At 42.7% G+C, this 25,601-nt stretch overlaps 1 protein-coding gene and 1 long non-coding RNA gene across 4 annotated transcripts in view; one reads left to right on the top strand and one right to left on the bottom strand.

Annotated features, from left to right (window-relative positions):
- Positions 1–25,601, top strand: part of LOC117352380 — a 255,037-nt gene that overhangs the window by 18,438 nt on the left and 210,998 nt on the right. The window lies entirely within an intron of this gene.
- PKP3 (plakophilin 3) overlaps positions 760–25,601 on the bottom strand; it is a 91,038-nt gene continuing 66,196 nt past the window's right edge. For all 3 annotated transcript variants that reach the window (XM_033928838.1, XM_033928839.1, XM_033928837.1), the window contains 8 exons: positions 25,146–25,320; positions 17,870–17,987; positions 12,587–12,754; positions 9,570–9,755; positions 6,667–6,820; positions 4,945–5,137; positions 2,758–2,845; positions 760–1,700 (listed from right to left, as the gene is read on the bottom strand). In XM_033928838.1, coding sequence (XP_033784729.1) covers positions 1,665–1,700; positions 2,758–2,845; positions 4,945–5,137; positions 6,667–6,820; positions 9,570–9,755; positions 12,587–12,754; positions 17,870–17,987; positions 25,146–25,320 — 1,118 coding nt within the window. In that variant the 3' untranslated portion in view covers positions 760–1,664. The remainder of the gene's footprint in view (positions 1,701–2,757; positions 2,846–4,944; positions 5,138–6,666; positions 6,821–9,569; positions 9,756–12,586; positions 12,755–17,869; positions 17,988–25,145; positions 25,321–25,601) is intronic.

Genomic DNA, 25,601 nt, shown 5'->3' on the forward strand with positions numbered 1-25,601 from the left:
GCTAACTGCTTTCACCCCCATTTTTTGGCAACCAATTTCAAAGAAAAGAGTGAAGAAATGTTTTCTCCTGTAGCTTCATTACATGCACCCTAGTCCTAGTATTTTTTGAAAGAGTAAACAAGTGACTCGCATCTACTATCTTCACTCCACGCAGACGCAGCAAGACCCAGACAACTGCAAGAAGCACCTCTATCATATCTCCCCTGAGTCATCTCTAGAAACCAGATCCAAAGTTTGAATTGGTCTCATTCAGTATGCTGCACATTAAAGACGTCAGTTGGGGATTACAGAAGCCCCTTGCACAATTATTTAACACTGTAGTTATAAAAGAGTATCGCTGAGGGAAGAGAGCTACCGAGAACCCTTCATGAAGGCCTGGCATCACATCATAATTACTAACCAGAAAGTAGTAATAGTCTTGGATTGCTCTCGGAGCCTGTACTAGCCCTGGTTGAGGGCGAGCCGCACATTTGATTTCCCTCAGTTCACAAGAGGTTGGGGGAAATACGATACTGCCTTCACCTTGGTTTCTCTTGTTCCAGAAACACACTATCTTGTGTTTCTCCTATACTGCTTGCCTCAGGAAAGGGGAAATGATGAACTCTTTGCATAGAACGTCTGCAATAGGAGAATACAAAGAGGCAGCTCTTATAAACCTAACCGCCAGTATATTTGTAAAGGTGCAATCCTTAACCCACATAAAATGGAAAATGCAATTTGCTGATCTACTTTTTCATAACTATGAAGTTGGTTTGCTTTCCAGCCTTGTGTAAATGGTGAATTTTTATTTTTTTTTAAAACAAAGCCCACAGCCAAAATACACCAAAAGTAGAGTTTAAGGCACTGTTATTATAGATACAGCCACTTCGAGGATACATACATACATCAACTAAAATTATCCTACTCTGGCAATCAGGACAGTCAATCTTTCCCCCAACCTTTCCCCCCACCCCTCCACAAAATTTACTCCTAAAGCTGAATATCGCCACCATCCTCAAGGAGATCTTGTGCTTTCATATTCAATGATAAATACAGTCTATTTAACCACTCAAAAATAAACGTTTTGTATACATCATGATGAAAGGCACTGAAAGCATATAATGTTTCTAATGCAACAGTAAGAATTCTCCGTTTCAGCATAGTTTGTCCTGTTTCGCTTAATGTCACTGTGGGTGTCTAAGAGATTTCCACATTGTTGTGGCAGTTGTATCCCACCTGAGTTCTGAACCAGGACTGGGAAGAATCACAGGACTGGAATTTTGTACTTATGTCTTTGGAAGTTTGTAGCAAACTTGACACAGAAGATAATGGAAGAGGAGGTTGAATTCTTTACCACACATTCAGTAACGTCATCACACAAGTCACTCAGTGTGTAACAAAGGGAAGAGAAGCTGGTTGCAGGTAACAGGACCCAACCACCATCAGCAGAAGAGCACCCAGTATCCTGTGATGTATTCAGAAGCGATTGTAGTAAACATAGGTATTGAGGCAGGTGAAGTGCATTCTGGGATTTCCAATTGCATTACAAGATGGCAGCCTTGAAGAGACACCATGGATAAAGCATCAATCTCTTTACTGATGGCGAAACAAGCAATTTCCCAAAGCAAAGGATGAAGGTCAATGAAAGTCCCATCTTCCACTGAATATCTCATTGCATGTCCTTTTCAGGGGCCGAGGAAATCATCTTTCCGGTAACCTTTCTGTAAATCACATAAAAGGAATATGTGTAACAGCATAAAACAAGTCACATAAAGAGCCATTCTATAACTGGGTGCCTAATTCTGGCTCTAAGGGGGCACCAGACATATTACACCTGATGAAACCTGGTATAAATCCTGGCACAATTGAAACTGACTTCCAGTGACAAAACAAAGGTGTTCAAAATATATATATACAAAAGAGGAACAAGGATCTCAGAAACTGATGGAATACTAAAAGATTCAAGTCTGAAACTTATCAGTTCCAGATTTCAATCACTGATCCTGTAAAAAACCTCTCATGCTATTTTATTATTTTTAACACCTTTATTATGTGATTATAAGTGTAACTGATTTCTAATATTTAATTCTTAATATAATTTTTATTTTGTTTCAACTGCACAAAAAATAATTTAAAGTGATAACAGGGGATGGGGGGTTGGGTGGATGGGGAGTCCGGGAAGGTTGGAATTTGAGAGCTGTATATTTCTAGCTGGTTCGGCCGTAAGAGTCCGGGCCATTCGCAGATGTGATGCATTGATATCACACGCATGTGTGTGACATCATCATGTCAAACCTACACATGTTCGGAGGCCCTCCAGACGTGGCCCCGAACTTGAAAACCCAGATGAGCTGCTGCTTTTTAAAAATCCGTCCGGATACCTAGACAGTCCTCTATATAGAGGACATGTCTGGGTAAATCCGAACATCTGGTAATCCAATGCACATCCTCACTGCCTCACCCACTGCTCTGTCCTACATTTTATGACATTGTTTTCCTTACATGTTTTATGCATAGAAAACTGCTTTGACCTGTTCATCAGAAGGCAGTGGTCCAGCAAATTGAAATAAATAAACGTGAATGAAAATGCGTTTTGCAAATCCATGAAAACCCTTTCATTAAGGAAGGTCCAATATCATATAAACAAAAGAAATATTCTTTCATACATTCTGCCATATGTGCGTTAAATCCAAAACAGGCTCTAATTCGGTTGCCACTCTCGGAGGTAACCACCTCATTCAATAGGGCATAATTTATAGCATCATATGGCAAACATACCGCTTTGTAGTCCCGATGAAGTTTGTTGTACTGCCACATATTGGCCAGCAGACTGGAGGCGGCTCTTGACGACTTCTCATAGTCAGGGCTACAACCAAAGGAAACAATTAGACAAGGTTAGGAAAGGGATTTGCCTGCATCTCATGATGGCAGCTGTTTCTCAGATGTAATGCAGAAACTAATGGCAGATAATGGCCGTTAGATGCACCTGAGATGCCCATTTTCCAATCCTTCTGTAATATTGCAGATAGTGGAGAAGCAGCCAGGGTTCAAATTAGAGAATTACACGGGGACAAATTTTTCCTCGTCCCCGCGGGAACTCATTTTCCTGTCCCTGCCCCATTCCTGCAAGCTCTGTTCTCAACTACATAAGCCTCAAACGCTTTAAAATCATAAATGCTCAAGGCAGAGCTTACAGGGACGGGATGAGGAAACTGAGTTCCTGCAGTGACAGGGAAAAATTTGTCCCCGTGTCATTCTCTAGTTCAAAATATCTCAGTGATCTAGGGCTAGTGGTTAGTGCAATAATCTGGGGAACTGGGTTTGATTCCTACTACAATTCCTTGTGACTCTGGACAAGTTACTTAACCCTCCACTGCCCAGGTACCTGCGTATAATATGTAAGCCACTTTGACTGGAACCATAGAAAGGCGGTATATCAAGTTCTACTCCCTTTCCCTTCCATTGCTTCCAGTACAAATTTACCTCCCTTATATTTAACAGTCAGCATTGACTTTAAATTATATCTGGATATTCGGCGATGAGCCATATTCAGATACCAGTACTCAGTATTTGGGTACGAGGTGCCACCCCCTATCACCCGCATACAGTTCAAGCTCCTATTGTTGACCTACAAGTGTGTTCATTCTGCTGCCCCTCAATATATCTCCTCTCTCCTTATATACCTCCCAGAGAACTCCGTTCCTCAGATAAGCTACTCTTAGCTGTACCCTTCTCCTCCACTGCCAATTCCAGGTTTTGTTCCTTTCATCTGGCTGCCCCCTATGCCTGGAATAAATTACCCGAGTTTGTCCGCCAAGTCCCTTCCTTTGTTTAAAAGCAGACAGAAAAACCACCTTTTTGATATAGCCTTCAATCTATAACCCTACTTCTCACTGTCCACCAACCTAGTCAGCAGATTAACCATTTCCCTTAACTCTATCCATGACAACCTGTTTGTCTGTCTTGTCTGTTTAGATTGTAAGCTCTTTCGAGCAGGGATTCTCATCTTTGTGACTCTGAACAGCACTGCGTATGTCTGATAGTGCTATAGAAATAATTAATAGCAGTAGTAGTTATCTGGGTACCACCAATCTTCAGCGTACTTTTCAGTTATCCAGATAATTATCGGGCTGATAGAACAGCTATCTGGATAGTGACAGGGCAATCTGTAAAGATTTTAGTGGCATTATTCAGATAATACCAACTGAAAATCAGTGCCATACCCTGGTGAGAAGTACTTACCCAGGCAGGAGTCTTTTCTGCCTAGAAAAGTGCCGCTGAATATTGGCCCCCTTAGATCCTGTATGGAAAGAGAATAGGACCAAACAAGCTTAGCGATGCCAGCACTGTTCAGACCCCCAAATGGCAAGGACATATCAAGGTCGAGTATGTATAGCAGTATAGAAGCTACGAGTTTATCTTGTTGGGCAGACTGGATGGACATACTATGTAACTACAGATTGTAAACCCTTTTGACGCTGTAGCAAATTAAACTTGGTGCCGCGGCTGTCACGTCAACATCTGCGCATGCGAGGAGGCCCTCCAGCTGCGGCCCTGAACCTATTTCTATTCCGGTAGGGGTTACTGACGGAGCTTTGGGGCGAGGAAGAGAGTTGCCGGTGAGGAGGAGAGACACCAGCATCGGCTGACAGCCTACAGGATGTGCCTCTCACCGCAAGAGGCATATCCTGTAAGCAGTCAACTCGCGCCAGCGCCTCTCCTCGCTGGCATCTCACGGCACACCTGAAATCTGCCGCGGCACAACAGTTTGCGATACACTGCCCTAGGGACAGGGATGTACCTAGCGTCCCTGCTGTTCGTTCGTTCTTTTCACAGTGCATTTGTCCTCTGGCTTCCCAGATTCCAGGACTGCTTTTGCCTTTAGCCATCTCTGTGGAGCATGCTCTAATCGCTACCTGCCCTGAGCCTGAAGAGAGATGGACACTCCACAATGATTTCTCTCACCTGTCCCTTTTGTTCTTGATGTAGACAAGTTTTCTCAACCCATCGAAGTAGACAATGTCACGAGCCGCAATTGGGCTCTCTACCACCAGATTATTCAGCACTGCAATGATGTTGACCAGCACCTCAGTGGACGGTGATTTGTCAGAGTTACTGCTTGGGAGCTTCTCCACCAGGTGACTCACCACTTTGGTTGCTGCAAATTAGAGATGAGAAACACTGGATCCCCAAAATCACACTTGTTTTCTGGATTCCCCACTATAGGCAGCAGGTAATTAATATTATTTCTAGTTGCCTTTTTAATTTTGGACGAGTGAGCCCACCCACCCACGACCATCTCATTCCAAGATTTTGACGCATATAATTTTTATGATAGAATTCCATTTCCTCTCTCTGGGACCAGGTCACAACCAACCCCCTGAATCTTGTTCTCAGACATCCACAGAGTACACAAAATTAACCTGAGATGTAATTTTGTTAGTCTATCCCAGTGGTTCCCAACCCTGTCCTGGGGGTACCCTAACCAGTCAGGTTTTCAAGATATCCCTAATGAATATGCATGAGAGAGATTTGCATACCTGTCACTTCTATTATATGCAAATCTCTCTCATGCATATTCATTAGGGATATCTTGAAAACCTGACAGGACAGAGTTGGGAGACACTGGTCTATCCTAAGTGCCCAAAAAGTTGGTCCTGGCTCTGGCTATGCCACTGGTTTGCATTATTTTTTTTTTTTTTTAAATAATATCTTTATTGGAGCACCAGTACAGTTGTGTCTTGAAAATACATGGCAGTAAAAACAACAAACCAGAGTCCAGGAGGGTCTCAAAGTCCCTCCTTGAGGGCCGCAATCCAGTTGGGTTTTCAGGATTTCCCCAATGAATATGCATGCGATCTATGTGCATGCACTGCTTTCAATGCATATTCATTGGGGAAATCCTGAAAACCCGACTGGATTGTGGCCCTTAAGGAGGACTTTGAGATCCCTGAACCAGACCAACAGAACATGTACAACCACAATATACCAAACCAAAGAATACAGCAAGCCAAAAATGAAAGCCCAGCCATGCCATGACCAGCCCTTTTTATGTTACACAAAAACAAACAACCCTCCCACTCTTATTCCCTAAGCTAAGATCAAGAAAAAGAAAACAAGAAGAAAGAAACTCAGCAAACACTCGCCACTCACTCCCCCCCCGCCACCCCTAGCGCATGAGTTGCCCGAAAGAGAACCAAAAAGAGACACAGAAGAGTCCCCATTTCCCTGCTGTACCCTTCAAACATCACCAAAGCAAGCATTATTGCCATAATCACAAGTATCGTAAGCATGCCAGAGTCTGACTTTTCCACTTTTCTAAAAAGATTTCAAATTTGGCCGTCCATATGGCAACAGCTGGACTCTCCTCCACCAGCCAGTATTTCAAAATGGTTTTGATCACCAGCAAAAATGCAATAGCAAGAAATTTGCGATCAGACCCTTTATTTTATTTATTTATTTTAAAATTTATATACCATCTAAGTCTAGGTAGTTTCTACGTTTAAAGCACACAAAAAAGTTACATACAATAGAATAAAACATAAAAAAAAATCATAAAAATAAACTAAATCCATGACACATTCTGTTTCTGATTCGCTTATAGGTCTTACAAAAATGCCCTCCCCACCCTATTTGCTGGTGTCCATGGCTGCTTATCATTGCCAGTAAAACTCTCCCAAAACTCACCCATCTCATCCTTGTTCTTGGCATTCCGGGCTAAGTTGCGGATCAGCCCTGTTAATGAACGCAGCTGTTGGTTGTCAGCGGTGCGGACACGGTCCAGCACTGGGTTCAGGATCCTTTCTTGCTCCAAAGCTACTCTACTAAGTACACCGGACCACTGGTGACAAGAAAACAGGGCAAACGGGTCAGAGATTTAATGTCAATCTGCAACATTCGAGTATATCGCTAGCATTCAGTACAATGTACTTTTTTTTTATATCAAATTTTTAATCGTAAGTCTTCAAAAGGATACAGGATATGGAAAACAACAACATATTTGAGGGTTTCTTCAAAAAGTTTCCACACTTTCATATTTTTGTGGGAAATGGTTGAGATGGGAGAAATGGTAAGAGGGCGTGGTCATAGAATGTCATGTGACTAGTTAGTCAGGCAACAGGGTGATTATGTGGAAAACTGATGTAATCTGCTTTTGGGATATTTAATAAATAGTGTTTACAGAAATAAAAGTGCGGGCACTTTTTGAAGATCCCTTGTAGATAAATTAATAACAAGTAAATATTTTTATAAATATCTCCAGTTTAAAAAACTGCTTAAAACCTACTTGTTTAAGAAAGGTTTGGATGTATAGCACTGAAGTATTCATTTATGGTTGTCAGTTTATTAATTGTGTGAGTTATATTTGTAATTCGCTGTGTATAAACAGTTTCTTTTATTGTGTGTTACCCACATTGAACTGCAAGGTATTGTGGGACAGAACTAAAATGTTAGCTACCATCCATAGCGCTATGTGGATTAAATTAGGACAATATCAAATATGACCATGTGATATTGAAGTATCATATACTGAAACAAAAGAAGAACCACCGGTAAACAAAACAAACTTGCAAGGTGAAGGAGAATCTGTCTGCTTAACTAGCACTGCCAGCACAATAAACTGTTGCCTGAATCCCTGACGCAGTCCCGCGAAACGCAGGCTGCGTCGGAATAAGCAGACAAATTAAGTAACGGCTTGGTACAGGGGGCAGAAAGTCAATTGAATTAAAAACAATAAAGCTACTAAAAAAGACCTAGAATGGCGTTATTATTTAAAATTATTTGAAGATAGTAGCTGCCGATTCTGTTCAAAGCCGTTTGTAAGGTGGACCCGTAGAGATAATTGGTGTGTCACTGAGAAGATTGTACCACTTATATCTTTTTAAAAATAACAGTGGAGATTTTTTTAGAAGTCATTAAAGAATTAAAATATATTAATACAGTTAAACCTCGATTTGCGAGCACCCCCCTCCCTGAGAACTGGCATTGCTCCCCTCCACTCGCGAACGCTCCCCCCCCCACGAACAGCATTCAACCTTGCCCCCATCTGACACTGGCACGCAGCCCATAGGACGTGCTGGCGAAAGAAGTTCCTGCCTCTTGCCTGGGCCTTGAGCATCTGCGCATGCTCAAGGCCTTCTGGTTCTGAGGAAGAGAGAATAGTCTAGACAAACTGAACACATCAAAGGAAGGTAAGATATTTAAAGTTGCAATGATCAATACAATAATTCTTTGTTTTATTGTTTAACTCAATTTGTGTCTCTCTGTCCCTGTTTACCACCTCCTTTCACTTCAATACTGTAATGCAGTGGTCTGAAATTATTTTGAGGCCCTCGGCATGTTTATCATAATCCCAAAAGTAAAATAAAACCGTTTCTTGATCATTTGTCTCTTTAGCTATAAATGACAATATTATTATTAAGACTTAGCCAAAGGGAAAGATTTATAAACTATAAAGAGTTTTTACCTCATTTCTTTAATAAGACATTAACTATATTTTTCTGAGGCCCTCTGAGTACCTACAATTCCAAAATGTGGCCCTGCAAAGGGTTTGAGACCACTGCTGTAATGTAATCTATAGAAAGGCAGATCTAGAGACCATATGGCTATCCAGTCTTCCTATCCATGCCACCTACTATCCCTTCCTCTCTCTTAGAGATCCAATGGACTTAACTCACACATTTCCTTAGGTTACTCCCAAGTCTATCCCCTTTCACCTTCCTCCCAGAGGCGTAGCGAGGGGGAGGGGTGCCCAGGGCGTTGGCTCCCCTCCCCCACCCTCTGCCTCCCACTCCTTCCCCAACCCCCTGCCACATGCACGTCCCCATTCCCTTCCCCCGTACCTTTTTAATTTTTCAGGCGTGAGCAGCATCATGAACTTGTTGCCTGCGTCATCTCGGCTCTCCCTCTGATGTCACTTCTTAGGTGCAGGACCTGAAAGCGATGTCAGAGAGAGCCGACACCAACACCGACGCAGGCAACAAGTTCGTACTGCTCGTGCTGGGAAAATTAAAGCGGGATGAGGGAAGAGAAAGAATGAGGCATTATGACATCACAATCTCAGCTCTAGAATGTTGCTACTTATGATTTTAAAGGGTTTGAGTCTTCTGCAGGTGAGGACGGAGCTTAGGCATTGGTGGAATGGGGCATTATGACATCACAATCTCAGCTCTAGAATGTTGCTATTTAGGATTTTAAAGGGTTTGAGGCTTGTATAGGTGAGTATGGAACTTGCAGGGATAGGGGAGGGACAGGAAAAGAACTCATGGGGATGGGATGGGAAAATGAGTTCCCGCAGGCACGGGGAAAATTTTGTCCCTGTGTCATTCTCTAATGCCATGTAGGTGTTTAAAAATCTCTATCAGATCTATGATTTAGCTCCATCTTTTATTATAAACTGTTCACTTGGTTTTGACCAGAGAGAGAGAATTTTAGCTTCTAAAAGGTTTTTAGTTAAATAAAAAGGTATCAGCTTCACTTCCCTGGGTGGAAGTGAACAAACACGGTAGACATGGCTTTACAGAACAGTTTGTGCTTTTCCCTTTTTCTGAGGAGTTTAGTTGTGAATTCCTCAACCCACTCGCTTGTCTTACCCTCCTGTCTCCTGCTGTGATGTTCTGCAAAGCCCCAGCAGCTGCTTCTGTCGTGTGTCTGTTCAGCTCACACTTCTGTAATAAGCGATTGTAGACAGCAATGATCTGAGGGTTCCAAAGCCACTCCATACCCTTCGGATCCTTAGAGACTTCAGTGAAGGTCACCATATCTGTACTCATAATTTGCTGTAGAAAGGCAGAAAGAGATGATGTCACTTCTGAAAGTCCCATGAGCAACTTAGCCTCTATCGAACGGAAAAGACAACAGTTCCTGGACCTGTGTGGACAGGTAGAATTCTTAGAGAAGAGTCCACTGGCAAATTCATGCAAGCTTTATTATCGATGCATTGCTAGGTTGTTGACTTTGCATTTTACCTTGTTTAGAGTTAATAAGGTTTGACTTTCTTAAATCATTCTTGCATGGAGTAACTCACATGCAAGGTATCCTACCTAAGGATATTCTTGAGACATTACCAGTGAACAGAGGAGGACAACAGCAATGCGTCTGAAATATTAAACTGGAAACCACAATAAACAGAATTCCAAGTCTAAACGGAGGGATCACATCTTATCATACTTTTCAATGTTGTTCTTTATGGCTAATTCTTGAATGTCAGTTGGCAGCTGAGGGAATTTTTGGATGGTTTCAACTTAGTCGTGGAAAGAAACCCTCAAGTTTGTTTCCCTATTATTTTCACAAGTCAGTTATAGTTAGTACATAAAGGTTTCAGTAAGGTGTCAATATTCAGCTACAAGATAACCAGTTATGTTATCCAGTTATCTTTAAATGGATATTCAAAGACTTAACTCTATGGCAGGGGTCTCAAAGTCCCTCCTTGAGGGTCGTAATCCAGTCGGATTTTCAGGATTTCCCAAATGAATATGCATTGAAAGCAGTACATGCACAAAGATCTCATGCATATTCATTGGGGAGATCCTGAAAACCCGACTGGATTGCGGCCCTCAAGGAGGGACTTTGAGACCCCCTGCTCTATGGCTTTCAAAATCACTGGCTATATTTAACCAAATAAAATAATTTCATTAAGTTTAGGCCAGTGATTTTTCCAACCAGATGGTGCTGAATAATCAGGGCCAGACTGTTAACGTTGCAACCTGCCCTGGCACCCTTCTGATTTTGCCTCTATTTAACTGGCTATCATTTCACTGGCATTCTAGTTATCTAGTTAAACGATAACCAGTTGATGGCCCCAAAATTGTAAAAGCAAAGGGTTGTCAAGTTAAGTTGCAAAGTTAACCAGGCAAATCTTTTGAATATTGAACCCCAAGGGCCTGATATTCAGACCATGGCAGGCAGCCCAGCCACCTCCTGTGGTCAGCGGTGAACTTGGCCAGAGCCATACCTAGCCACCATCATTGAATTGCCGCCCAAGCCAGTTTTCATCAGCTAAAGCATAGTAGCCAAAGATAGACCTGCTTTTAAGGCCTCTCTGGCCGCTAGACTTAGCCGTTCAGCCAATGAATGTTGGTGTTGACTGGTTATATTGTGTGACATAGCCAGTGACCAACCAATCCAGTGGCCAAGATATTCAGCCTGAGATAGATGGCGATCTCCCACTGAATTTCAGCGGTTAGCCATCTTAGTGGTATTTAGCCGACCAGGTAAATACTGTACTGCTGAATTTTGGGTGGTAAGAGACTAGAAAAAAATTCAAAATATGGCAGTTATTACACAGCATTTTTAATGTGTAAATCCACCATTTAAAAGTGTAATCTAATCGAATCTGGGATTTATGATTTGCACCATGCCTAAATAGGTTCAAGGTGACTTACAGTATAATTTAAGGAGATACAAATTAGTACAGTACAAGGATGCTACAGAAGATACAATACAGATAACCAGTTGATGGCCCCCAAATTTTAAAAGCAAAGGTTTGTCAAGTTCAGTCACAAATTTAACCAGGCAAATCAACTGGTGCAGTGGTTAGAGCTACAGCTTCAGCACCCTGAGGTTGTGGGTTCAAATCCCATGCTGTTCTTGGTGACCCTGGGCAAGTCACTTAATCCCCCATTGCCCCAGAGTGGGAGCCCACTGGGACAGACAGGGAAAAATACTGGAGTACCTAAATGTAATTCACTTAGGCTGTAAGCGGAATATGTTTATGTTTTATTAACATTTGATATACCGCTTAAGTATATTACAGATCTAAGCAGTTTTCAATAAAATACAGGTACTTATTTATATAAATACTAAAATAAATAAATAAGAGAGATGGCACAAAACAAGAAGAGATAAACTAGTATTGATGAAGGAGCGGTAATTTTTATTCTACAAATCCTATGCAGATTACAAATTATTCAGGTACTCCAGCACTTTTCCTGTCTGTCCCCTACTCTATCCAATGTATCTGGGGCAAAGGGATTAAGGGTCACAAGCAGCAGTGCAGGATTCAAACCTACAACCTCAGGGTGCCGAGGCTCTTGCTCTAACCACTGCACTACACACTCCCACAATTCATAGCCCTTCATAGCCCAGCTCAGACTACAGATGTGGCATCTAGTGTGAACATCCATTTTACAAACTGTAGTGTCCAAATTATTTGAACAGAGCAAAACAAGGGACATGGATGTCATTGTGACCGTAAAGAACATCCATGTTATAATATGGCCAATTATAGTACAACGGCTAAGCCAGAATATCGCACACGCCACAAGGGAAAGACGTTTACTATAAGAAAAACATACTCATGCTCCTACTCTACTGTAACATATGTTACTCAAGGCAGAAATTGTGTAAACATTGTCGATCCGGATGTGCATTTCTTTGAAGCAACATGGAAAGCATCAATGATATTTGCTTTTAACCTGAAACAGGCAACCCCTCAAATCTTGTTGTTGTTTTTCCTGTGTTGTTATTTGTTAAAGGTGTGCTCTGTTACCCAATAGGTACCTACTAAAGAGCTACTGCTTCCAGTCCAAGTACACCAAAGATGCCCCAAAATTGCTTTCCAGGTTATTAAGTTCCTTTTCTCCTATTCAACATGAAATCCTTTTCTTACCTCTTTCAGTTTCTTGCTCTGAGGGGTAAAGCAGCCCACCATCTCGGCTGAGTTGGGCATCCCTTGGTTCTTGCGGTGGCCCTCCAGGCGCTGGAGGAACGAGGGGGGCATCTCATCATAAAGGCGGTAGGAGAGGTTCCGGAGTACACACGCAGCATTCTCTACACTCTGGAGAGAAAGGTCAGACAAAAGGAGTTGAGCAAAAGGGGAACGGATAGTCGAGATGAGCTCACTGTGATTGCAGTTTTTCTGGGCTCAGTTGAAACTTTGCACATGGGTTACAATCATGCCACCCAGACAGTGGCATCGTAAGGGGGAGGCAAGGGGGGCAATCCACCCCTTCCCTTTCTCCATACCTCTAGCTGAAGTTGTTGTTTGCGGCGGTCAACAATGTGCTCTTCGCGACCCCGTCAGCTCTCCCGCTGCCGTCACTTCTGGGTGTCGCACATAGGAAATGACATCACAGGGAGAGCCGACAGGGTTGTGAGGAGCACGTTGACCGCCACGTGCAACAACTTCAACTAGAGGTACAGTGGAAGGGAAGGAGGGCGTGCGTGGCAGTGGGATTGGAGAAGGAGCGGAGGGGTAGAGATGAGGGCGGGCGATGGGGTGCCATCCCCCTTCTCAACCTTGCTACACCACTGCACCCAGATCACCCTCATGTTAAATCTAAGGATCCCACACTTAAATGGAAGAACAAATAGTTGAAAGGTAATGCTTATTACTAAATAATTAAAAAGAGAATACGTGTGGGGTGCTGAAAACCAACCAGCTTCCTAAATTCTGAGTATTATTTTGCCATTGTAGCTGAAAAGAGTGTAATCTTATTTTGTTAAGTGTCAAACAAAATTCTATGCTTTGAGATTGTTTCAGATCATTGATTGAACCACATCTACGTCATTCTCTTCATGGTTGGGAACGTAGAAACATGATGGCAGATAAAGGCCAAATGGCCCAACCAGTCTGCCCATCCGCAGTAACCATTATCTCTTCCTCTCTCTGAGAGATCCCACGTGCCTATCCCAGGCCTTCTTGAATTCAGACACAGTCTCTGTTTCCACCACCTCTTCTGGGAGACTGTTCCACGCATCCACCACCCTTTCCGTAGAAAAGTATTTCCTGAGATTACTCCGGAGACTTTCACCTCTTAACTTCATCCTATGCCCTCTCATTGCAGAGTTTCCTTTCAAATGAAAGAGCAGAGAACTTTTCAGCAGCCCCTCGTACATTCATTAGTATACATTCAGGGCTAGATTGGTATATAGCATTCAAAATTTAGCAAAGAACACACAGAAATAGGGGGTGGACCAAAACGGTTCCGACACACAACTGTAGTATATGAAGCACTTTTTTACTGGTAAAGTACCGACGATAAAAAGACCCCACATGGGACTGTTTTTTGGTGGATAGCTGCCTGCTTCAGGGGTCACAAATACTCTATCGGATGTATTATTATGTCAAAAGAAGTCAAAGAGCAGAGTCTGTGAGACTGACGGTTTGTCGTTTTCTTTAGTACACTGTGGGTATTATTGGACGCAGACTCTATTCTTTGAAATTTTTTAATAGAATTACACATCAGCGGTTTTTGTCAGACAGACTTAAAGATCTCAATATGTATACTTTGGAGGAAGGTGGGAGAGGGGAGATATGATAGAGATGTTTAAATACCTACGTGGCATAAATGCACATGAGGCAAATCTCTTTCAGGTAATAGGCTCAGGAGTAATCCAAGGAAATACTTTTTTTTACAGAAAGGGTGGTAGAGGTGTGGAATAGTCTCCCGGTACAGATGGTGGAGACAAAGACTATTTCTGAGTTTAAGAAAGCCTGGGACAGGCATGTGGGATCTCTTAGGGAGAGGAGGAGATAGTGGCTGCTGAGGAGGGGCAGACTGGATGGGCCATTTGTTTTTTTTTCCCTGCCTTCATGTTTCCATGTTTCTAAGTTACAGGGAAATACTTTTAAAACCAATAAGAAATATTTTTTCACTCAGAGAATATTTCTCTGGAACTTGTTGCCAGAAGATGTGGTAAGTGCAGTTAACACAGCTGGTTTTAGAAAAAGGTTTGGACAGGTTCCTGGAGGAAAAGTCCATAGTCTGTTATTGAGACAGACTTGGGGAAGCCACTACTTGCCCTGGGATCAATAGCATGGATTCGAAATGGAATCTTGCAATTCTTTGGCACTCTGCATGCAAAGTTGCTGCTGTTTGAACTTTTGCCAGGTACTTGTGACCTATAGGATACTGGGCAGTATGGCTTTTCTTATGTATTGATCTTAATTGGCCCCTTAAGCAAAAAACAAAAGGAATTGACCCCAAAATATCCACAAAGAAGAAAATCCAGAGAAAAAAAAAATAAAAAAACTCTGTGGAGTGACTTTGTTCCTAAATGGACTTTATTTGAAAGTGTCAAAGTTCCAAAGGTCCACTGAAATCATCCACATAAGAGCCTTAAAGGACCTAGTCCGCTAGGGATACAGTTGTTGTTCCGCGTTTCGACAGAAAGTCTTCTTCAGGGGTCCCTGGGGGTCCTATAAAGGTGAGTACGTGGGAAACAATTGTGTGGTGAACTGGAAGTGAGACACTGCTTGCATTTGCAATTTAGTGTACGTACGTCTCAGAATAACATAACATTTTGCACGCCATTTATGGAATTACCCTGTCAGTGTGTTAGTATGCCTAAAAGAATGTATTCATTTATAACATATTAACCTAAGAGCATGTTAACTTGATTAGTGTGCATTAAAAGGTTATCAGGCATATTAACATTTTTAATTCAAATAAATGGGTGAAATGAACTGGAAAAATATCTAAACATCAGGGTAAAAGACCAAGCAAAGCATAAACTGAAACATTTTCATGAGTTCTTAGATAGGTCCTGCTGATACTGACCCATATTTCACTTCTACCCAAAATGCAATATATTTATGGCCTTAGGCATTAATCTATAATTCTACAGCATGTAAATGTGAGAAAAGCAAGGACCTGTCAGTTAAACACATAATTGATGCATTTAAGTGTGAGCATTTACACTAGTCTTTGGTCTCAGCTCAAGTTAAGTGGACTTACCAGAGCTGGCTCAAGGGATTATGGTGCCCTGGTCCATGCCCCGCCCCTTTAGCCTGACAGCTGGCCTATGAAGCTGCACTCTGCCAGGACTGGGCAACAGTGTCAGAAGAAGGAAGTGCTGGTAGGTTAACTCGGGCCAGTGATGTCACAGCCTTAGGCGTTTGGTGCATTTTAGCACCAGTGCCCTGGGCCAGAGCCTCACCTGATCCATAGGTTAAGCTGGCTCACATTTTCCCAAACAGAATCTGCGCTCAGCACATATACTTTAAGTATATAACTGTAGGTGATCTGTACAGAAGTACCCCCGAAATCCTCTATGACTGGAGAATACCTAATGTGCTGCATCTCAGCACAGGCAAGAAAATAAATGCAAAGATATTCTCTTCATGCTGAATCTAGCCAGAGAAATGTCTAGATATTTAGTCCTATAACATTTTACTCTTTCTATTTTGTCATATCCCTCCCTGTCCCCTTTTTTTTACTAAACCGCGGTAGAGGCTTCTACCGTGGCCCGGAGCATTAAATGCTCCGATGCTCAGAATGCCTAGGATCAACGGAGCATTTAGCGCTCCAGGCTGCGGTAGAAGCCTTTACCGTCTCTTGCTAACTTTTGATGATCTCAGCTGCAAGCTGTGTCCATTTTTGCTGGAAGGTTCCTGCTGTCATTACAAGAGCTCAGCTATCCCTTTGCACATTTTCACTTCTTCAGCATTGTTGTGACTTGCTAGATTAAGACATTGAATGAAACACTCTTCATATCCTAAGCCAGCAAACTCACGGCATGGAGTCTTATTGCTCTCCTATAGCATATTAACCATCCAATAAGACACTCTTCAATAGACATGCCACAACCATTAAACAAGATCTCTTCCTTAATCAGAGAGGTGATTCTGTCTCTAAGACAAAACCAAAACAGTGAGGTTCATCTGAAAAATATTCACTCATATCTGCAGCAGAAACTTAACATGGACAAAGAGGAACAAAGCACACTTTCACTCAATATGAAAGAACCCAAGTTTGGAATTAGGACTTTGTCCAGCTCAGGCTGATACAGTAGAGGAGATTAAAGAGGTCATTCTAGGAAGACTTTCTTGCATGCATGATAAAAGTCTGTAAATACAGTTGTGTGAGTACTTTTATGAATGCACACCTAAGAATAGCCATATTGGATCAGACCAGTATTCTGTTTCCACAGTGGCCAAGCCAGATCACAATTACCTGGCCAAAACCCAAATAGTAGCAAGATTCTATGCTATCGATCCCAGGGCAAGCAGTGGCTTCCCCTATGTCTATCTCAATATCAGATTATGGACTGTTCCTCCAGGAACTTGTTCAAACCTTTTTTAAACCTATCTACATTAACCGCTGTTACCACATCCTCTGATAATGAGTTCCAGAGCTTATCTATTCTTTGAGTGAAAAAAATATTTCCTCTATTAGTTTAGAAGTATTTCCTTGATAGCGTAAAAAATCTGATTTACTTGTATCCGTTCTATACCACTCAGGATGTTGTAGACTTCAGTCATAGCCCCTCTCGGCCATCTGTTTTCCAAGCTGATGAGCCCCAACCTCTTTAGTCTTTCCTCTTACGAGAGGAGTTCCATCCCCTTTATCATAGTAAAGTGGAGGAGCATAATCAAAAGAAATGTCTAAATCCATTTTTAGCCTAAGTCGCCCAAAGTCGGCTAAGGAAAATGTCCATTCCCGAAAAGTACATCCAAAATATTCCCCCCTCCCGAAAATCGTCTAGTTGGACGACCAGCCGTTTGATCATTCAGACCGCTAAGTTTATACCCCATTCTCGTCCAAAAATTCATCCAAGTCAAAAACACCCAGAACAAGACCTTTTGGATGTGGGTGGGGTCTGCAAAGTGATGGACTGGACACCCAAACATTACACTACAGTAGTGGGGTACCTTACAAGGCACTGCTGTAAACTTCACAAAAAGGGTGCCACATAAACATCTCACCTTATAGGTCATGATGAGCTCCCCCAAAAAAACCCTGGTCTCAAACTCGTGGCCCGGGGGCCACATGCGGCCCACCAGGTACTATTTTGAGGCATTTATTTTCAACAGAAAAAGATATGTGAGGTATAGAACAGTGTATTGGGAATCCAGGACTGATAACTGGCACGTTTTAATTCATCTTCATGTATTGAAGGGATCCCAGAATTGGAAAAACAAAAGCTTTTTTCAGGAAGGTTAAGTTACCTTATCTTCTGATTTCCCAGCCTCCAGGCCACGGTTGATATAGCACACCATGGCATCCACGAGTCCATGGCACTCACGCATCTTCTGCCTTGTCTGTTCACTGGCAGAGCTGATATTTCTGAATAGGAGCCCAACACAAAAAGTTTAGACTCCAAATAACAAGCCATTAGACACTTTTAATCTAATCAATTACTCAAAACCCCTCTTTTCTTTATTTCTTTAGAGAAGGGCAGGGCTACCTACTCTTGAGTACAATGAGAAATAATGACTTAAAAAAGCATGGCATCTGGGGACAATTCCGTAAGTGGGCACTTCCATTTTCATGCTCTGATGCCACATGGTGGCAGTCTATTCTGTAATGATATCTAGTGCCCAGATTCCAGAACAGAACAACATCTGAATGCCTTTCATTTGCATCCCCACAGATGCACCTGGCATACCTGTGGTCATGTAAATGTGGCATGGACATGCATAAATGACAGTAATCTGTAAGTAACACATGTAACTGGGAGCCCTGTCCATGTCCCACCCATTCTCTGCTCAGGAGTATATGCCCTTTATTTACATGCTATGCCAGTAATCTGCCCATTTAAGCGTGCAACAGACATGTAAATACAGGTGTCCAATTACAGAATTGCCCTTCACAAGTACAAATTCAGTCTTAGGCACATTGACAAATCAAATTTTCACAATTAATATTTTTCAGATATATTTACATAAGAACATAAAATTTGCCATACTGAGACAGACTGAAGGTCTATCAAGCCCAGTATCCTGCTTCCAACAGAAGCCAACCCAAGTCACAAGTACCTAGCAAGATCCCCAGGAGTGAAATACTGTTTATCCTAGGAATGAACAGTGAATTTCTCCAAGTCCATTTTAATAATGGCTTTTGAACTTTTGTTTTTCAAAATTATCCAAACTTTTTTTAAACACTGCTAAGCTAACTATTTTCACCACAGTCTCCAGCAAAGAATTCCAGAGTTGAATTATATGTTGAGTGAAGAAATATTTTCTCTGGTTTCTTTTAAATCTACTACTTGTGGCTTCATTGCATGCCCCCCCCCCCCCTAGTCCTAGTATTTTTGGAAAGAGTAAACAAGTGATTCATATCTACCCTTTCCACTCAGTATTTTATAGACTTCTATCATATCTCCCCTGAGCCATCTCTTCTCCAAACTGAAGAACTCTAGCTGCTTTAGCCTTTCTTCATAGGGAAGTCATTCTATCTTTTTTATTATTTTTGTCACTCTTTTTTGTTCCTTTTTCTAATTCCGCTACATCTTTTTTGAGAAATGGCATCCAGAATTTCATATTATCCCAGGACAAGCAGGCAGCATATTCTCACGTATGGTGATGTCACCAATGGAACCCTGGTACGGACCACTTTAAAAGTGCATCGCCACTTTAAGTCTTTAGAAAGTTCACGATAGCCCGAACCACGCATGCGCGAGTGCCTTTCTGCCCGATGTAGGTCGTAAGATCCCTTAGTTTCTTAGTTTCCGTGGAGCTAAGAAGATACGACTATCTTTTTTCCGCTGTCTTCCCACTCTCGCGGTTCTCTGACATTTTAGTCAGTTTATGTTTTTTTCCATATTGTTTATTATTTTCTAAAAAAAAAAGTAAGTAAAAATTTTTACTTTTTCCCTCTCGCAGTTCGGCCTGGCAGGGCCTACTTTTCCACACTGGCAATGGACTTTGATTTTGCCGAGCCGTGTTCCCGTCAATGTCCCGTCCTCAAATGGGTTTTAAAAAGTTTGGACATTGTGTTCGCCCCATTTCAATAACTGATCCACATCGCTGATGTCTCCAGTGTCTGGGGCTTGAGCATCATCCAGAGACTTGTTCCCACTGCTCGTCGCTTCAGAAGCGGACACTTAAAAATCGCCTCATCCAGCAGAGACTTCTTTTCGGTGCCGGCATGGAAGGAGACTCGACATCAGTCCCAGCGTTGGTGTCCAAATCGACACCTCAACTCTCGACATCGGGAGAGCACTCTTCGGTGTCGCATGCAGTGGGTAAGCCAGCTAAGAAGTCTTACCCCACCCCTTTGGGCCCTCAGATCACTGCAGCAGTGAGTCAAGTCCTGCTGACCTCGAGGTGCCCCAAAAAATGCTCCGCTCCGATTTCGGTGAGTGCCTTGACATCGCCCTCCTCATTGCCGGAGCGTAGAGCGGCACTGAAGGTACCGGCTAAAAATCCAGCGGTACCAGTGCTCACTGTTCAGCAGCAAATAAGTAAATTGCTACAGCAGGAATTAAAAGAGCAATTTCAGCTGCTTATAAGAACATAAGAATTGCCGCTGCTTGGTCAGACCAGTGGTCCATCATGCCCAGCAGTCCGCTCACAAGGCGGCCCTCCGGTCATAGACCAGCACCCTAACCAAGACTAACCCTATAAGCGCCTGTTCTTGTTCAGCAGGATTCAGACTTTGTCTTGAATCCCTGGAGGGTGTTTTCCCCTATGACAGACTTTGGAAGAGCATTCCGGTTTTCTACCACTCTCTCCCATGTCGACATCGAATCCTCCGGTGCCGGACCGGTCTGAGCCATCAAAACCAATCCTTGAAGTATCCAGGAAACCAGCCACTCAACAATGTTACCAGCAAAAGTGGACTAGGTTTTCTTCCTGGTGTCTTCATCATCATGATCCAACTTTCTTGGCAGTGGAATTGGTGTTGGATTATCTATTTTCTGTGTTTGACTCTGGACTCAAATCTACATCTATCGGAGTTCATCTCAGTGCTATTACAGCTTTTCACCTACTAGTAGAGGGCAAACCTCTCACTGCTCATCCTTTGGTTTCCAGATTCATGTTAACCTCTCTCAAACCTCCTCCTGTAGTCTGGGATCTTAATGTGGTACTTTCCAGCTTGATGAAGCCACCATTTGAACCAATGGCCACAGCTCATCTCAAGTTTCTCACCTGTAAAGTGGTTTTCCTTATTGCTCTTACCTCTGCCAGGAGGGTCAGTGAGTTACAAGCATTAGTAGCAGATCCACCCTTCACAGTTTTTCATCATGACAAGGTGGTTCTATGTACACATCCAAAGTTTCTTCTGAAGATTGTCACTGAATTTCATCTTAATCAATTGTTCTGCCATTGGTTTTTCCTAAGCCTCATTCTCATGCTGGAGAAACCGCTTTACATACTTTGGACTGTAAACGGGCTTTGGCCTACTACATTGACCGGACAAAGCCACATCGAACATTTCCCCAACTCTTAGATCTCGTTTGATTCAAACAAGTTGGGGCTTCCTGTTTCCAAGAGAAGGATTTCCAACTGGCTGGCTGGCTGCCTGCATCTTGTTCTGCTATGCTCAGCCTGGACTGGCAATGGAGAGTCGTGTCACAGCCCACAAAATTAGAGCTATGGCAGCTATGGCTTTGCTCAGATCTACTCCCATAGAGGAAATCTGTAAAGCTGCCACCTGGTCCTCAGTTCATACATTCACTTCTCACTACTTTCTGGAATCCTTTTCCAGATAGGATGGGCGCTTCAGCCAATCTGTATTACAAAATCTATATTCCTAAGGCCAACACTCCCACCATCCCATTTCTGTTAGCTTGGAGGTCACCCATACATGAGAATATGCTGCTTGCTTACTGTAACAGGTGTTATCCAAGGACAGCAGGCAGATATTCTCACAACCCACCCATCTCCCCGGGTTGGCTTCTTAGCTGGCTTATCTTAACTGAGGGACCTCGTGACCTACGTCAGGCGGGAAGGCACTCGTGCATGCGCGGTTTGGGCTATCGCAAACTTTCTAAAGACTTAAAGTGGCAATGTACTTTTAAAGTTGTCCGTACCGGAGCTCCGTCGGTGACATCACCCATACATGAGATTATCTGCCTGCTGTGCTTGGATAATACCTGTTACAGTAAGTAACTGTGCTTATTTGGTCCAGGAATCAGGTTAATTTTCATCCCTGTTTACAGTGGCATAGTAAGGAGGGGGCGGGGGGGGCAGTCCACCCCAGGAACTGTCTTGTTGGGGTGCCGGCACCTCTCTGCACCCCTATGCCACGCTCGCACCCTCCCTTCCCCACCCCCGGTACCTCTTTAAAATCTTCACCTGCTGCTCGCGCCGGCCTGGCTCCCTCTGAAATCACTTCTAGATCACAGGGACAGGAAGTGACATCAGAAGGAAACCCAATGCCAGCACAAGCAGCAGGCCGGATAAAGTGCCAGGTTTTGAAAAGCCGTCCGGACCACTGGATATGTCCTCAAAAGGAGGATATGTCTGAATCTGGATGTCTGGTAGCCCTATTCTGGGTGCCACCAAAGATCTAGATATCAGCACTGTTATCCAGGTAGGGTCCGACACTGAATACCTGGGTCTAATTCATCTGTTGGCAGGAAGTGTTTTAAAGAAACTGATTGCCATTTGCTGAACATTGACCAGAATTCTTTTTTAAACTTCTTTAACCTGCTGTCCAACAACACCCCCAAGTTCTCCTATAGTCAATATCAGTTTAAGGCTTGTTTTTTTTTCGTTCCTGGGATAGAGTTCTACAGCTTTCCAGTTTTATAGTTTGACAAATTTCCCACTTCCTGCTCTTAAGCTCCAGAGATAAAATGCGTTGCCTTGGAGATAGATCTGTGTATCCTGTTCATGGCTATATATGTCAATAAAGCCATCCAGTGTGTTCCCAAGCACACCTTAGTGCCCTGAAGGTTCTGGAGATATTTGATCTCCTTGGTGTCTGGAAGGAAACCTGCTGATGTCTGGGTTATGAAAGAGATGCACTTTATAAAAGAGATGCACTGTGCAGGAACCGATGTTGGCCAACCGCAATAGGAAAATGCAAACATTGATGGCAGGTATAACCCCCCCTCACCTCCCCCACCCCCCCACAAAAAAAACCCAAACAACTCCCACCAAGAACAACAGGCTCAACCATTCTGTCCAGGCTCCTTCTTACTGCAACATCACAGATCCTAATTATCTTCAGTTCTACCCTTTCTTACTCATTGTGAAAAGATCCCTCCCCCCTGCAGTTCAGTCTTCCCATTTGATGAAAACTTCATTTTTTAAAATTTATCATATTTTCATAAACATATCAAGTATCCACTTGTATAGAAAGATGGAACTATTGAGGTGGAGGATGATATTTTCTTTCTTAAAGGTCCCTCGGCCACAAGAGGGCATCCGCTGAAAATCAGGGGTGGGAAATTTCATGGCGACACCAGGAAGTTCTTCTTCGCCGAAAGGGTAGTTGATCATTGGAACAAACTTCCACTTCAAGTGATTGAGGCCAGCAGCGTGCCAGATTTTAAAAGGAAATGGGATACACATGTGGGATCTCTAGGGAGGTAAAATCAAGGGGGGTGGGTCATTAGAGTGGGCAGTCTTCATGGGCTATGGCCCTTTTCTGCCGTCATCTTCTATGTTTCTATGTTTTATGTTTCTAATTAAAGAACACAAAATTTATCCAATTAATATAACCACAATCAGGACAAAAATAAAACTTAACTCCAGCTCAAGTCCTCAAATCATGGATCCAAAAAGTATAATCAGCGAGCATTCTGAAATAAATCATTGGAAATATAAAGAAAGGAAAACAGGGAATTCAGTCAGTTGAAGGAAGAGTCCAAATTAACGTTGAGCACTCATAATGTCCCTGCTTTCAGGCGAGCAGCCGACAAAAAAGTTGTCAGTTGAGTAGGGTCAAACAAAACATATTTTTGCTTTTGATACAATAGCACACATTTACATGGGTGTCGTAAAAAGAAGGAAGCTCCAAGAGCAATAATTCCCGGCTTTAAGATCAGAAATTCACGACGACGCTTCTGAGTATCTCGTGCCAGGTCTGGGAACATTTGTATTTTATATCCCAAGAATTCTTTTAGTTTATTTTTAAAATACAGTCTCAGCAACCAACTTTTGTCTGGTGTCAGGGCAACTGTAAGAAGTAAAGTTGCTGGTGTCGCTATTTCCCTATCCGACTGTTCCAACATCATTGAAATGTTTAATTTCTGTTGATCCTCTTGTGATGTCTGTAATTTTTGATGTTGTCCTTCCCTTCGTATGGGTAAATAATAAACCTGGGTAAATGGTGGTAGCAATTCTTCTGAAATTCCCAATATTTCCATCATATATCGTTTTAACATATCTCTCAGAGGTATTGTTGCCACTCTAGGAAAATTAATTAATCTGGGATTATTATTACGAGAAAGGTTGTCCAATACTTCCAATTTCTTTCTTAGGTTTATATTGTCTCTCATTAATGTTTCTGTAAGCTGTTTAGTGAATTTTTAAGGTCCTGAATGTTAGTTTGTAGACTTTTAATGTATGTTTCGTGAGTATTTAATTTTTGTTCAATTTGACATAATTGAGGTTTAATAGATTTTGCCAGATCCTCCACTAGATCCCATATAGCTTCTAGAGTTATTTCTCGGGGCTTCTCTATTATACTAGGTTTTTCAAACTGAATTTTTGTGTTTAATTCAACTGACCTCTCCTCCTGTGGGTGTCTCTCCTGAGCGCTTTGTTCCCTCCTGCTGTTGTATGCCTCAAACAGCACGGGACTCTCCAAATGGGAATCCAGTTCCAAGCTCCCCTCTCTGATGTCCAAAGCCTCACGGGAGAAGAGCTCACCGCCTTCCGATGGCTCCTCCACCTGAGGAGAGCTGGCGGTCTGAGGAAGAGGGGGAGGTGCTCGGAGGAAGTGGTTGGGCAGAGTACGCTACGGGGATTCAAAGAGGGATTGGATGGATTCCTGAAGGATAGGGGGATTGAAGGATACAGATAAGGGTAGATAAGAGTATGGAAAGAGTATAGATAAAACAAGGGGGCTATAGGGCTAAATCAAGTTAACATGACAGATCATGGACCTGATGGGCCGCCGCGGGTGCGGACTGCTGGGCGCGATGGACCTCTGGTCTGACCCAGCGGAGGCAAATTCTTATGTTCTTATGTAAAGGGGAAAGTTATCAATGTGGGCTATCAAAAATGAGCTATTTTACCACTAACTTGGTTATGTTAGCACAAGTTTATGCAATGAGACTCCCCCCACCCCCTTTTGCAAAACTATAGTGCGGTTTTTAGCGCTGGCTGTGGCAGTAACAGCTCTAACGAGCATTGGAGATGTTACCGCTGCAGCTGACGCTAAAAACCGCATTACAGTTTTGCAAAAGGCAGGGGGGAGTTTAGTTACTAATAACTGGGGCTAACAGTAAAATAACACTTCTTAATGGTACCCACGTTGATAACTTCCCCCTCAGTGTTTAGCATCCAGGAAGAAGAAAGACAAACTTCAGTAATTTGCAAATACCTGAGGAATCCAGTAGCATTGTAGAAGATCTCCGATTCAGAAGCATTCTGTTGAATGATAGCAGAATTCCCTGAGCCAGAGAGTGGAGTCAGTATACGATCTGTAAGCTGCTCCAGAGTATCCCGAGCCAAGCGGTCCTTCAGGTTGTCACTGGAGGAGAGATTCCACAGAATTCCTGTAAGAGAAAAACACAGTGAATTCAATATCTGATCATCATGTATAGTACACGTGGGAACATGACGGCAGATAAAAGCCAAATGGCCCATCCGCAGTAACCATTATCTCTTCCTCTTTCCGAGAGATCCCACGGGCCTATCCCAGGCACTTTTGAATTCAGACACAGTCTCTGTCTCCACCACCACGAATCGTAAAAAAGTATTTCCTCAGATTACTCCGGAGCCTAACCAACTAGGTAAAAGATCAGACCTGGATTTATTCATATTTACAGTCTTTTAT

Source organism: Geotrypetes seraphini, chromosome 19 (assembly GCF_902459505.1).
Source record: "Geotrypetes seraphini chromosome 19, aGeoSer1.1, whole genome shotgun sequence".
NCBI classification, from domain to species: Eukaryota; Metazoa; Chordata; class Amphibia; order Gymnophiona; family Dermophiidae; genus Geotrypetes; species Geotrypetes seraphini.